The sequence below is a fragment of the Drepanopeziza brunnea genome, assembly GCF_022702325.1.
Source record: "Drepanopeziza brunnea f. sp. 'multigermtubi' strain 214-2 chromosome Unknown ctg18, whole genome shotgun sequence".
Lineage (NCBI taxonomy): Eukaryota > Fungi > Ascomycota > Leotiomycetes > Helotiales > Drepanopezizaceae > Drepanopeziza > Drepanopeziza brunnea.
The window spans coordinates 60,571-73,472 of record NW_027094081.1 but is presented as its reverse complement, the minus strand read 5'-3'; the positions used below and the strand labels follow the sequence as shown (position 1 = coordinate 73,472).

Sequence of the window (12,902 nt, the reverse complement as noted above, 5' to 3'; positions counted from 1 at the left end):
TTACGTACCTGGTACAAGCCCGAAATAACGTACATACGCTGTCTGAGCGCAATTCTACAGTAGAGGTTTCCGTTGCCAGGGCCCTTGTGCCAGGAGTACTACCAATCATGTAACGATAATACTACGGTACAGGCCTAAGTACTACGTAGTACGCAAAGAAGATGTTCGAGGCGGGCCGAACCTTAGTTACCCTCGACTGGGATTCCTTATCAGATCGAGCTAAGCTGGGTTGGGGCTGAGGGCTGAGTTGCCTTGGTCCCGCCATCTCACGTGCCCTCGCTCCGCAATATTCAATTCTCCGTCGCGCGGCACAGCGCGTCTCTTTTTTTTGGGTCGGCTGTGAATGAACGATTCCCGTTTGTCTTCCTCTGATCCTCTTGATCTTACTTCCTGTTCACAACACACCAACATCAGATTTTCATCACATCTACCTGCAGCGATATTAACTGCTTTAGTCCATTATCATCTTCATCACTTCTCCAGAACGAAGGTAATCTGAAGCTCGAACTCAAGGCGAACCCAGCTATGGCAGCACATTTAACTTTACAATCCGCTCTGGCACTGACCAGCCATGATCAAAAGACGCAACCAGCTATCTCAGGTGGCCCACGCGTTCGGCTTAGCACACCATCGAAGGACACCGACCATGACCCTACCAAGGAGTACACGATCAAACATATACTCGCGACCGAGATGCGGATCGTACGCTGCCTCCTTTATCCTTTGCTCCTGCCCTTGCCCTTGATGATTACACACAGCTAACAAACATTCTCTTGTCTAGGCACCCGGCGACACCAGACCTACTCGACACGCTCTTATCCATTGGTGCTACGAAGACTTTACGGACGCGTTGACTTGGGAGCCGATGCCCGGCGCCGTGGCCAAGTGGAAGCCGTACTGGTCTCTGAGGTGGCAATACCAAGAATACAAGCTGGTGAGGGTGTGGGCCGGTCGGAAAGTGAGTGCGCTCCGTCGCGTGAGATACATAGGTATGGATTCCTTGCTTCGTTACTGACGAGCGTATAGACCGCGAGAGGCGTGGAATATCTCGTAGAATGGGACGAGTTTCCTTTCGTAGACTATCTTACATGGGAGCCCGAGGAGACAATCACGTAAGTTGCTGATGCTTGATTCTAAGGAAGATGTCTGATGAGTGTGTAACAGGTCGACGTTTCCCGAGGGGCTGCAAGAGTATAAGAAGACGGGTGGCATGGTTGCTGTATAAGCTTCATCGTTCAAGCATAGTTTTGGTTTGGGCCGGTGGAGGTGACGTCGATAGTTTGCAGCTCGTGATGCGCATAGCAAGGGTCTGGTGTTGCTGATGTTGCTGGCGTTGCTATAATGCTAGATGCATCAAATGAAATAATTAGTATACGAATCCAGGTCCAAGTCTTTCAGCCATCGACACTCATCATCCTCCAACCTCTTGTCCACTTAACCTCGACCCTGTTTCAGATACAATAGTAATTGTAAGCACGGACAGATACTCAGCTTCAAACAACATTCCAGCCTTAGTTCTATACCATATCACAGCTCAATAGTCTATCATCATCGCTACTTTTCACCGATCCCTTTCCTTTATGCCGCCGACATAGTCTCTTCTTCTTCCTCCTATCTGCAAACAAAAGCCGTCACCAAGTCCACTTATGTCCGATTCTTAGTCGAAACCCAAGTCAACCAACTGGAGGATCTCCATCGAGCCGTTTCTCATGATGCCGATTGTTTTCTGCTAAGTAGACGAAAAAGTACGGGATGGCTATCTTCTCCCGATCCGTGAATTTGACGTTATCGACCGCTTCGACGAGTGCGGTAATCTCGACGGCGACCTTATTATCGCAATGCATTTCAGCGTCGAAAGGAGCAAAGAGTTTTACGCGGTGTTCGGTTTGCGGACCGTGTTTATTTCCAAGTTCGCGCCGTCGCCCGTTCCCGAACAGCCATCCTTCATCGATCCTAATAGCGTGCAGATCGCGGGTACCTTTCGTCCTAGCGATGCTATGCTTGCTTGCGTCTATGCCGGTCCTGTATACGGTAATGGTCAACTTCGCGGTCGCGCAGGTCAACGGGTGCATTAAGGTCGGGAAGTTTATTAAGGGCATCGTAAGCAAGGCCGACGAAAAGACTCGATATTGTCCTCTTTATAATTAACACCCGACCCTACTATCATGCCAGTTCTTACCTATGTACCCGTACGGCCGTACGGGCCAGCCAATCCGTTCTTGTTAAGGTCCGTGTAGTAGATCCTTTCCTCGCTCCTCGCGATAGACATCTTCTAGTAATTCTCGGACATCATAAGGTGTATATATAGTTCCATGACTTAGGCTCGAAAAGTATTTGCCCGTATACATTCTAACTCGAGTGCGTCCTTATTTCCTTTAAGTTATCGTAATGAATATCGCCGGGTCGGCCTCCAGCTCGATAGTCGTTGGGATTAGCGCTTCGAACACGCCCTTGGGTCTGTCGGTCAGCCAAATCCTCCTTTAATTCTCGAGCGCCTTCTCGACCTCTTTTTAATCAAAGGCACGATCTGCTAATCTCGTTTCTATCGAAGTCCGCATTCGTCAAGGTCTTGAGCTCTAACGAAAAGAGGGTAGAATCGACGCGTTGAAGGGCGAGGGCCATTTTAAGCGGGGTCTTGCTGTCGTGTATCTGCGGAAGGTGGCTCGATAATCACTATTTCTTTCAACTCTATCTTTCTTGTGCTGCAGAACCTGTTCTCCGAGATGGATATGAAGTTGGCTTTATTAAGGACCTTTCTCGGTACGTACGCTGAGCCATTGGGCGGCACGTTCGGGCCGACGTTGATCCGCAGAGCAAGCGACGAGACGAGCTTAAAGCCGTTGGTCGGCCTCGTCTCGTTGATCAGCTTCTAAAGCAATAGTTAGCTATTTGGCTTTTTTGGATCTCGCTTTTCGAGAAATTCTGATTGATGATGCTGCTTTTTAATAATTCGTCTTTTCTTTTTCTCGCGAATCCGTATGGTATTAAGAATTTATTAGAGTCATCGTCGTAGCACAAGTGCCTTAAAGCGGTCCGTTTCTACCTTTTTTTCGTCCGTTTCCTCTTCTTTCGTATCCGTCTGCTCCGTGTCCGTCTGCTCCGTGTCCGTCTGATCCGTGTCCGTGGCCTTTATTTCTTCTTAGTAAATTTTCATCGGAATTTCTACCGCCGTCAAGGTCGCTTGCTGGTGCTTAGGCTTGTCTTTAGTCGTACACGCTCGTTCCGGAGTAGATGTGAAATTAGACTTAAAGATATCGATATCCGGCCGATCCTTAAAGCCGTTACTAGCACGGGTATAATATAAACTCGTCGTTATCGACCACGAAAACTCTTAAAAAGAAGCAATCGTCGTCATTCGTTAAGCAGATTAAGTTGGTATCGTTTATTTACGTATCGGGGACGCCCGTTCCGGAGTAAATATGAAGTTAGACCTAAAGATATCGATGTCCGGCTGATCCTCAAGGCCGTTACTAGCACGAGTATAATATAAACTCGTCGTTATCGACCGCGAGGACCTTTAAAGGGAAGCAAGTGTCGACATTCGAGCAGATTATGTCGGTGTCGTTTATTTACGTATCAAAGACGCCCGTTCCGAAGTAAATGTAAGGTCAAATCTAAAGATATCGATATCCGTATGGAACGTAATGCTTTCTCGGTGCTTCGAGGTTTGCGCGGAAACTAGCTACACTAAAATGCCGTGCATTAAATATATGCCGATGTACGAGACTAACGCGTCGATTAAAGATAAGACCAACGACGATAAAGACTATCGAGTTTGTACCGAGGATGGTTTCTTTACGGCATCGGAATGAGCTTAAAGAAGCAGTTGAATGCGCTAACATGGTCTTAAAAATAAATCTGGAAATCAGCCCTCACCCTTTCCCCTTCCCTTTTTCCTCACCTTACCTTTCCTTTCCTCTCTTATCTTTCCTTCTTTCCCCTCCTTTCCCATCTTCCCTTCTTTCCCTTCTTCCTTCACTCAAATCAATAAACCCTTCGACTTTTAATTCTGATTTCCGCAGCGCCTTGGGCGAACACGACCATATTGCTGCGGAAGAACGTATCGCCGAGGAACTTGAGCTGGCCGTCCGAGCCACCGATGCCGCTCTAGCAAGCATCCGTGCTACTAAAGTCGTCGAAGATAAGCTTGCCGGTTTTGACGGCAATAAAAACTCTAGTTCCGGAGAAAGTAGCCTGTCCAGTTCCGGTTGCTTAAAAAGCCAGTATTTCTTTATCTTGTTTTTTATATTTGTTAGTATTTATTCTTGTAAATCACGTTGTATATATTTATATTAACCAGCAGCCGCGACCATTATCCTTAAGTCGTCCTTTCGCGGATCACGTCACTAAATTAGCTAGCAAATATACCGTAGCTGCTAGCTCTCGATCTAAATGAGCCGCTCACCTTCTCTATTGTTTCTCTTTGCCGTTGTTGGTTGATAGCGATACTTCGGGCTGCTCTTGCGCCCTTTAATGCGATGTCCCTTCTTTAAAGAATTTCTTAGCCTCAACCAGTATCAAGTATATAAGCTCCCTCCCCCTTTCGGTTTTTCTCCTTTCCTTTCCTTTCCTCTTTAATGCTATAGCGGAGGATTACTATGCAGTAATCAAGACCGCCGAATAAGAGGTGTGCGGTGCCGAAAAGCGACTCAACTACCATTTTGTCATAGATTGGCAGCCAGCTTAAATAAAATAGCATATTTACTTATATTTGCTGCTGCTGCTAGAATGCAAGGAAACTGCAATTCCAGCTCTAATTCCAACTCTAGCTCCGGCTCCAGCTCCGGCTCCAGCTCCGGCTCCAGCTCCGGCTCTAGCTCCGGCTCCGGCTCCGGCTCCAGCTCCGGCTCCAGGTCCAGGTCCAGGTCCAGGTCCAGGTCCAAGTCCAGCTCTAGCTCCGGCTCTATTCATTAATCGAGTCGACCACGGTAATGCTCTTCTTAAGCCTTAAGAATTATTTCGCGCACCTCGGGTTCTTTAACCTTTTTTTTTTTCCATCTCGTCTTTTCGAGATGCAAATGCTAAATATATTTTCGTGCGGCTTTGCTTCGGGTTAGATATTAAATAAAATTAAATAAATGCAGAGATTATAGATAATGGATTAAATTAGATGCATAGCTAAAATCGAAGAAGATAATAATAGTAATGATAAAAAAAGCATATGTACCGGTATATGCAACGCTCGGGTCGATCCGTCCTTAGCAGCTTTCTTGACTGTTTCTTCGAACTCGTGCGGCCAGCAGTATTTCAGGCTGTCCTTATATCGAAAATAATCCAAAACATAAAGTCAAATCTATTTAATTCAAGCATAGCCAATTATATAAAGCGTTGCAATCTTTTTTATCAGTAGATATGCTAGCCACACGAATACCGTTCGAAAGGAAAGCATATCTCGTCTCGTCACGTCGCATAAATCTTGATCGTCTTGACCCTTTTAACGACCAAGCAAAGGGCCGATAACCATTGACCAAGCAATACCGTATTCCTAGATCGCAGCCGCCTTTAATAGCTGAAACTCATTCTTGCAAGTGGGGATCAAGCCGGTCAGACTCCGAGTTATCCGCTTCGATATTAAAAAGGATTAATTCTGCTTGGTACTGCTACTTATTACGATGTTGGTTTTGACGACCAGCCGTAGGAATATTAGACGAGGGACACGGAGAAGTCGGAGTTAAAAACTCAAACTCGGATTTAAGGACAAGCATGATGGCCCGTGAGGCCTTGGCACTACTATAACAATCGGTACCAAGCTCAACCGGTACAACCATATTCTCCTTTAAGACTTAAGGGTGTGTTTGGCTCGCAGTTGCAGGTCCGTGCAACTAAGCACTTGAATTGATCTTAAATAAGATCAACTTAACTTAATAGTAGAAGTTGTACGGACTAAGGCTTGTTTGGCTCGCAATTAGCAAATTAAACAAAAATAAAAATAAAAACGATAAATAATAATAAATAAGCGAGTAAACAAAGTCCCGATCGAAGGCTAAAAATCGTATATATTTATCTTATATTATCTTGAAGCGTTGTTCTTGCATATGAGCGGTATATTTACTTGAAGGTTGTTATTGTTATCATCGTTATCATTATATTTATTTTCGTCGGGCGGGTAGCAAGCGAAGCCTGCCGCCCTGAGACCTCTTATAAAGTACGGCGACGTATTAAGCTAAGGAGTTACAGACAAAAAGGCTTCAGAAAGCCATTCAAGGTATTGCAGCGAAAGCTATTATCGTCTGCGCCCTTTCCTTGCGGATAGGATGGATTACAATAAAAAGGAATCTCTCGTCAAGGGAATATTATAAAAGAAAGTCAGGCAGGTACAGACTTCTATAGTCAGCTTATAGCGTGGCTATGCGAGTCGCATAACGACCAATGTCAAGGCCGGACTGAAGTCAGCCGATTTACTTGAAGGTGGAAAGCTTAAATAGGAAGAGTCAATGCTGAAGCCCGCAGTTCGTATAAAGTAAAGCGTCAGCTCTCTTTCTACGAGCAGCTGCCAGCTAGCACGGCGCATTATTATGTGCAATGCTAGGAATAGAAGAACTCCGTTATTATCAAAAGTGCTTAAGAGCCCGATGTTGAACAATTAGTTAAAAGCAGATTAGAAAAAGAAATTATGTTCGATTAATATTTTTTTTTTTATTCCGCGTCCGCTTCGGCTTCCGCTCGATGCTTGCGCTTCGTTCTTTTACACCAAAATCTTTTATGCTCGCTCGGGACGAGCCTCGATATCTCTTTATCTGAGGATTTTTCCCGCCCGCCCGAGACGTGCATCGATATCTCTTCATCTAAGGATCTTTCCCGCCCGCTCGAGATATGCATCGATATCTCTTCATCTGAGGATCTTTCCCGCCCGGCCGAGACTTGCATCGACATCCCTTTGTCTAAAGATCTTTGCCGCCCGGCCGAGACTTGCATCGATCTCCTTTTATTTAAGGATCTTTCCCGCCCGCCCGAGACTTGCATCGACATCCCTTCATCTAAAGATCTCTTTCGCTCGCCCCAGACCCGAACCGAATTTCCTTTCGAAAAGCTTTCCCGCCCGCCCGAGACGTGCATCGATATCCCTTTATCTAGGGATCTTTCCCGCCCGCTTAAGACTTATATCGACTTTCATTTTAAAGAATTTCCGTGCCCGCTCGAGACTTGCATCGACCTCTCTTCATCTAGGAATCTTTCTCGCTCGCCCGAGATCCGAACCGACTTTCCTTTCGAAAAGCTTTCCCGCCCGCCCGAGACTTGCATCAACTTCCCTTCGTCTAAAGATCTCTCTCGCTCGCCCCAGACTCGAACCGACTTTCCTTTTAAAAAGCTTCCGTGCCCGCCCGAAACGTGCATCGACATCTCCTCATCTAAAGATCTTTTCCGCCCGCCCGAAGCTCGAACAAACCTTCTTTTCGAAGATCTTGCGTGCTCGATAGAAACACGTATTATACTCTTTCCCGACGGTCTCTTATGCTCGATAAAAACACGCATCGGATTTCTATCTAAAGATTATTCACATTCGATATTAACACGCACCGAGCTTTCTTCCGAAGATCTTTCGGCCTCGATAGAAATACGTATTGTAATCTGTTTAAAAGATCCGTCGTGCTCGCTCGAGATTCGTAGTGATCTTGGTGATGCAACCGGTCTTGGCGTTAGCGGGAATATCATCTGTGGTGACATTGGTATTGGTGATCCTAGTGGTAGGTATCTTATTGGTGACTATAATGCTGATCTTGGTGATGCAGCCGGTCTTAACGTCGTCGAGTATCTCTTTTGTGGTGATGATAGTATGCGCAGCGGCGATAGTGCTTTCGGCGGTGGTGATCTGCCCGTCGATCGGGGCATCAGAGGTCGGTCCCAAAAGGCGATATCACGAGTGCTAGGCCCGTGACCGCTAGGAGCAGCAAAGGCCGGAGCAAAAGAAGGCTTGGTGCGATTGCGCTTTTGGGGCATATAGTAAGAAGAGGAGGCGACGTTGGTATTTGGAAGTCGTTATCGATATCGTTTTGCGTAAGATTGAGATATTTAAAGTCTTCGTCGTTTTCTGGCTTATATAAATGATTAAGCCGAAGGTCGAATCGAGAAGACGAGAAAAGAAGAGCCGGAGATAAGAGAAACGGTCGAGACGAGCGGCCAGTAAATGGATGATCACGCGACATGATGGGTAGAGGGGAGAGGAGAAAAGGGGAGGTAGTAGTGATAGTGGTAGTAGTGATAGTGGTGATAATAGCGGTGATAGTAGCGGTACTGGCTTACAAGAAGACAAAAGAATTCAACGAAATGATGGAATAGATAAACGAAAATATGGAAAGAAGCGAAGAGCAATAGTATTATAGCTTAGCTGGCTTGATTTAATATAATTTTGATACTATCAGATCTGAGACCGATATGCGAACGAAGGGACGGAAAGGAGGGAGGAGGGAGGCGAGAGAATACGTATAACTTGTTGCGTTTGCAAGAGAGACAGAGAAAGCGAGAAGAAGAAGCGAAGGGAAAGATGGAATTGTAAGAGCGGTGACAAACGGAGCATCGGCTATTAGTACGTATTATTTTTACTCACTTATCCGGTAGGTATAAACATGTATAAATCCGTGCCCGCAGCATTATATGCAACAAGATGAATGAATAGAAAGCGATGTGCGTTGACCTATGTTTGATTCATTTGCCTTATAATACGTAAGGTAATGCTGCTTGCCGTGAGGTCGTCGAATCTCATGTTCACCGCAGCAACGACTTAATCCTAATCCTTATCATCCGTCTTCTCGTATCTATCATCACTAGCAGCCTTACTTTCGGGGTTTCCGGTAATCGGCTTTACTTCCCGCTCTCGCTCCCGCTCCCGCTCCCGCGTCTCATCTTCTCTTGTAGCCGCTGCTACGTTTGCAAGTCGTCAGGATCCAATATATGAACGGACAGACGAACAAACGGGAAGGGGATATTGCAGCGCGCCATTTCGAATTAAAGAATCAGCAGCTCCATAGCGGGGTAAAGCAGACAGCGTCAGGACCGAGTACCCTAATGGCCGTTCGTATAAGAAGGTGTAGGTGATGGCACGTTATCTTACAATAGGTAATCCACGGTAGAATAGGAGTTGAGTTGTCCTTTCGCTTTGCAAACGGGAGATGCCTTTACTAAAGGCGGAAGTTCGCCATCATCCGACTCCGAGCTGACCTTCACATCTCTTGGTGATAGACTCCGTTTGGCATGGTTTTCCTTCGAGATGGATTGCTTGAACTTTTTGAACATCTATTCCATCAATCGCTTATAGCATCGGACGAGATTCTATTCGAAAAATCGATATCCTTCAGCCTTTCTTCGATGTTCGCCTCTTTTTCTTTTGGCAATAATCGCAAACGCAAGGCATGCAGTCTTGGATGAGATGGCCCATGACAGAAAGGGAGTTAAGTCGCTCTTCGGCATTCGCCCTTTCCTATCGGAATCAAGACCGACCCTTTCCTTTCCCTTCCGCTGTCGAATCCTTCTGCTAGTCATATCGAGTATATAGGCAGCAACTGCGCTAAGCTTCCTCCGTGCTTAATCCCCGGTCCTTGATAACAGAGTATGTGTGGTGAGTGTGGTGATTAGTGTAGTTAGTCTAATTGGTATGGTTGGCGTTGTTACTCATATAGGTAGGTGGTTTAAGCGGTACGAATCAATGCCGTGAGTTCGAAGATACCGTCGTTCGATGCTGTATCGTCGGTCAGGATTCGAGAGTCCGACGACGTACGAAGATGCTAAGAGTCAACTGAATTGGATCGGTCACCACTTTTATAAGCTGGGAGGAACGGCAGCCCGCAGTTCAGCTGATGCTTTTTAAGCATGACAGGTTCTGCCATCGACTCTATCGTGAGCCTTTCATGACTCCTGGTCTCGTAAGCCGTTCCCTCCCATCGGACGGACATACCTCCGCTGCTATCGTAACACGCGCCGTCTCCAAGAGCCTCGCCTTCTCGAACACTACGAGCCGCGGTCCGACCTTATTCGCCGTGTTAGCCTCGTACAGTTACGAGGACCGCCGCTCAGGGTTTGAGGGAAGAGATATTTAGGCTTGGAGGAGTTGGATTGCGAAGGATCAACTCACACGGCAACAGCAGCAGAGAAAGATAAGGGTAAAGCCGTGTGCAGGTTAGCACACAAGACGATGTTGTTCTATGTGCGGCACTGGGGGGAGATGGTAAACGATGATGCGGCCAGAGGGGAGGGCTTAGCAGCCTGGTCGAGTACAAGCAGCTGCGAGTATGCTGCAGAAAAGGACCTGGCAGGATGATCAGGGTCAACGACAAGGTTCGCATCAAATTGATTGAGGGAATCAGATAATATAGCAAGGGGCTTGGCGGAATGGTCGAGGTCATGGGATCAGACTGCGTGGTAGAAGAAGAGGATTCTCGACAAGTCTAGCAACAAATGGATCCGATGTTTTGAGATCGGAGTAGGAGTGCTAGAAGCGAGCTTCTTTTTTCCCTGTGACCCGTCACTAACTGTCCCGACGCCTCCAGGTTATTGTACCACGATACTGAACTTCTCTACGATCTTGGTATTGCCCGCTCGGGTTTTTGGGCCGCGCAGGTCCGGGATGCCTAAGCTTCCGTACCGCGGCGGCACCCAACCACCTACGTGCTTTCATCTGTTCCGTTTGTCTATTAACTGAGGTCAGCAAGTTGTGATGAATCTCTCTTTATAGATTTTTTTATTAACAACTAATCTTGTTCTTCTATTCATCTATTCATTTTAGCTACCTCGCAATGATGACACTAATCCCGAATCTAGATCAACGTCCTTTTCGGCATCTGCCTCTTCCTCCCTTTTCGTTAAGGAATAAGAACGCTGTCGCCAGGAGACCTACTTTGAAATATGCCTCTCTCGTGGACTATGGAGAGGAGAGCCTGCTTTCTACGCTCGATGGCGAAGAAGAGCGATGCGCTGACAGCGTCAAGTGGCGGCTCGTCGAGCTATGGCGCGGTGGAGCGGTGGTGTGTCCATGCGTAGTATCGGCGACGTCTTATAAGAGGAGATGCGAGATAAAGGGACGATGGGAGAGGATAAGGACAGGCGCATCACTAAAGGAGCCATCCCATCATCGCCAGCCTTAAGTCCCATCCCAGCACGAAACACGACAACACTAAACCTACCATTAGTGTCAGCGTCAGCTTCAGCTCCGATCCGCCCCTTACCTCTAGATCCAACCGTAATCGCTCCTCGGGAGCCGCAGCAGCATATCACCATCGTCAGATTGATAAAATCGGGATCGAAAGCAACGGGACACTTGCCAATTCCATATGGGAGGTCGTAGAGCTTACTGCGACGCTTACCTCGGGCACATGCTGTACAATCCATCTTCTAAATCTTAACATCTGGTTTTTAACTAAGTACGCGGCATCCTTCTTTCGCCTTTTAGCAAGGGTATCAATACACTCTCTCCAAGGCGAACCATACTTTTCCCAGCCACGACCTTTTCTGGCATCCCGTCTGCGCTTCGACGCGATACTTCGACTCGGCAGCGAAGCTGAGAAGCGGCTGAGCAACGAGGCCCAGCTGCTCGCCACCGAGTTCGCGGGGCTGGTCACCTCGACGTCCTTCTCTAGAAGTCCAGCCACAGCCGTAAGGCGGCAGCCCAGATGCAGAACCAGGACACAAAGGTGGCCACGGGCGGCGCGGTTGCCTGGAGGATGACACGCCGGCATCCGGCTTCGCGGCCAGTAGCGCGACCTGCAAGAGCTCGAGGGCGTCCAGCACGAGGCCGACTTCTACCTCAAGGCTGCCGTCCAGAGGTGGAAGTCGGCCGTCCAAGTCCTTAGCGCCATGAACGACAACCTGTTCCGGCTTGGGCGGAGCCCGGGCTACCTTGACCATATGACGACGCATTATCGCTCGTGGCATGCCTCAATACACGAGATGGCGCGTCTGTATTCGTTGGTCCAGGCTCGGGGTTGCATGGGTGGGAGCCACGACTTCGCATGTCGCGGAGCACTGGCGGCAAGATTAGAATTTCGGTATACGGCAGAGTAAGATGGCGAAGAATAAGCTGTCGGATATAGGGAGTAGATGGGAGGATTGTCTGCTTCCGCCGGAGTCATTAGTAAGTGTTTGCTAATAATGAGGAGGATAATGGTTGTGGTGAAGGCTATAGTAGTGATAGTGGTGATAGTGTTGATAATGTTGAGAAAGACTGTAGGAATGGTCATGATAGGAATGATTTGGTGGGTGTAATCAATGGCAGTTTTGATGTAGAATAGTAGTGACGAGGATGATGGTATTGATAGGATGTATTACTACAGCAGCTTGATCCTTCTTATCTTACGCTGTATCTATTATATTTCGGGCCACGATTCTGGCCACTTCAAGCTCCAGATATGTATATGAGTGCGAGGCGATTACCTCCGATCACTTTGTGGACCGTCATCAAGGCGCAAGTATCTTATGGTATGATAGCGATATTGGGCACTGGTGAGATGAAGAATGGCCGAACTAAGAGATGGAACTTGCGAAGTACTGGTGATAATCCGGAAAATGATCCGTCGTCGAGTCGATCTGGTCGACCTAGTTCCCGCGCGGCTAAGTCGACTGTTGCCATGACCTACGGCAGCTCCCGTGATCTCCCTCGCTCAGTTGGCCCGTGGTTGAATGTGGGGAATGCGGGGAATGTGGGGAATGTAGAGTGCATAGATAGTGTGGCACGTGATACGCACGTCCCTTGCTCCACCTTCACCTTCATCTTTCCTTCCCTCTGCTCTTAACTTTCTTTCTTTTCCTTATCATACCATCATACCACTACATCACCACATCATCATATTACCACACCACCGCACCACCACACTACCACACTACCATACCACCACACTACTACACCATCCTCCGTCATCGCAACCGCAATCGCAACTGCAACTACGATGTCGCCCTCCTTTCCCATCGCCCTGGCA

The 12,902-nt window shown here is 47.5% G+C and overlaps 5 protein-coding genes across 5 annotated transcripts; 1 reads left to right on the top strand and 4 right to left on the bottom strand.

Annotated features, from left to right (window-relative positions):
* Nucleotides 1-525: 525 nt before the first annotated feature.
* On the top strand, nt 526-1,225 carry L3040_008805 (uncharacterized protein; the record flags this gene model as incomplete). Its single annotated transcript, XM_066157201.1, has 4 exons — nt 526-702; nt 782-958; nt 1,027-1,112; nt 1,165-1,225. The coding sequence occupies 4 exons, from the start codon at nt 526-528 to the stop codon at nt 1,223-1,225; spliced, it is 501 nt and encodes a 166-aa protein (XP_066010307.1).
* Nucleotides 1,226-1,673: 448 nt separating this feature from the next.
* L3040_008804 (uncharacterized protein) lies at nt 1,674-2,622 on the bottom strand (the record flags this gene model as incomplete). The annotated part of the gene is made up of 3 exons (XM_066157200.1): nt 1,674-2,022; nt 2,180-2,272; nt 2,525-2,622. The coding sequence occupies 3 exons, from the start codon at nt 2,620-2,622 to the stop codon at nt 1,674-1,676; spliced, it is 540 nt and encodes a 179-aa protein (XP_066010306.1).
* Nucleotides 2,623-8,951: 6,329 nt separating this feature from the next.
* Nucleotides 8,952-9,231, bottom strand: L3040_008803 (uncharacterized protein; the record flags this gene model as incomplete). Its single annotated transcript, XM_066157199.1, has 2 exons — nt 8,952-9,000; nt 9,050-9,231. 2 exons carry the CDS (start codon nt 9,229-9,231, stop codon nt 8,952-8,954), a joined length of 231 nt encoding a protein of 76 aa, XP_066010305.1.
* A 488-nt stretch (nt 9,232-9,719) lies between these two features.
* On the bottom strand, nt 9,720-10,337 carry L3040_008802 (uncharacterized protein; the record flags this gene model as incomplete). The annotated part of the gene is made up of 3 exons (XM_066157198.1): nt 9,720-9,814; nt 9,890-9,961; nt 10,241-10,337. 3 exons carry the CDS (start codon nt 10,335-10,337, stop codon nt 9,720-9,722), a joined length of 264 nt encoding a protein of 87 aa, XP_066010304.1.
* A 1,051-nt stretch (nt 10,338-11,388) lies between these two features.
* On the bottom strand, nt 11,389-11,847 carry L3040_008801 (uncharacterized protein; the record flags this gene model as incomplete). The annotated part of the gene is made up of 1 exon (XM_007291057.2): nt 11,389-11,847. The coding sequence occupies one exon, from the start codon at nt 11,845-11,847 to the stop codon at nt 11,389-11,391; it is 459 nt and encodes a 152-aa protein (XP_007291119.2).
* Nucleotides 11,848-12,902: the final 1,055 nt, after the last annotated feature.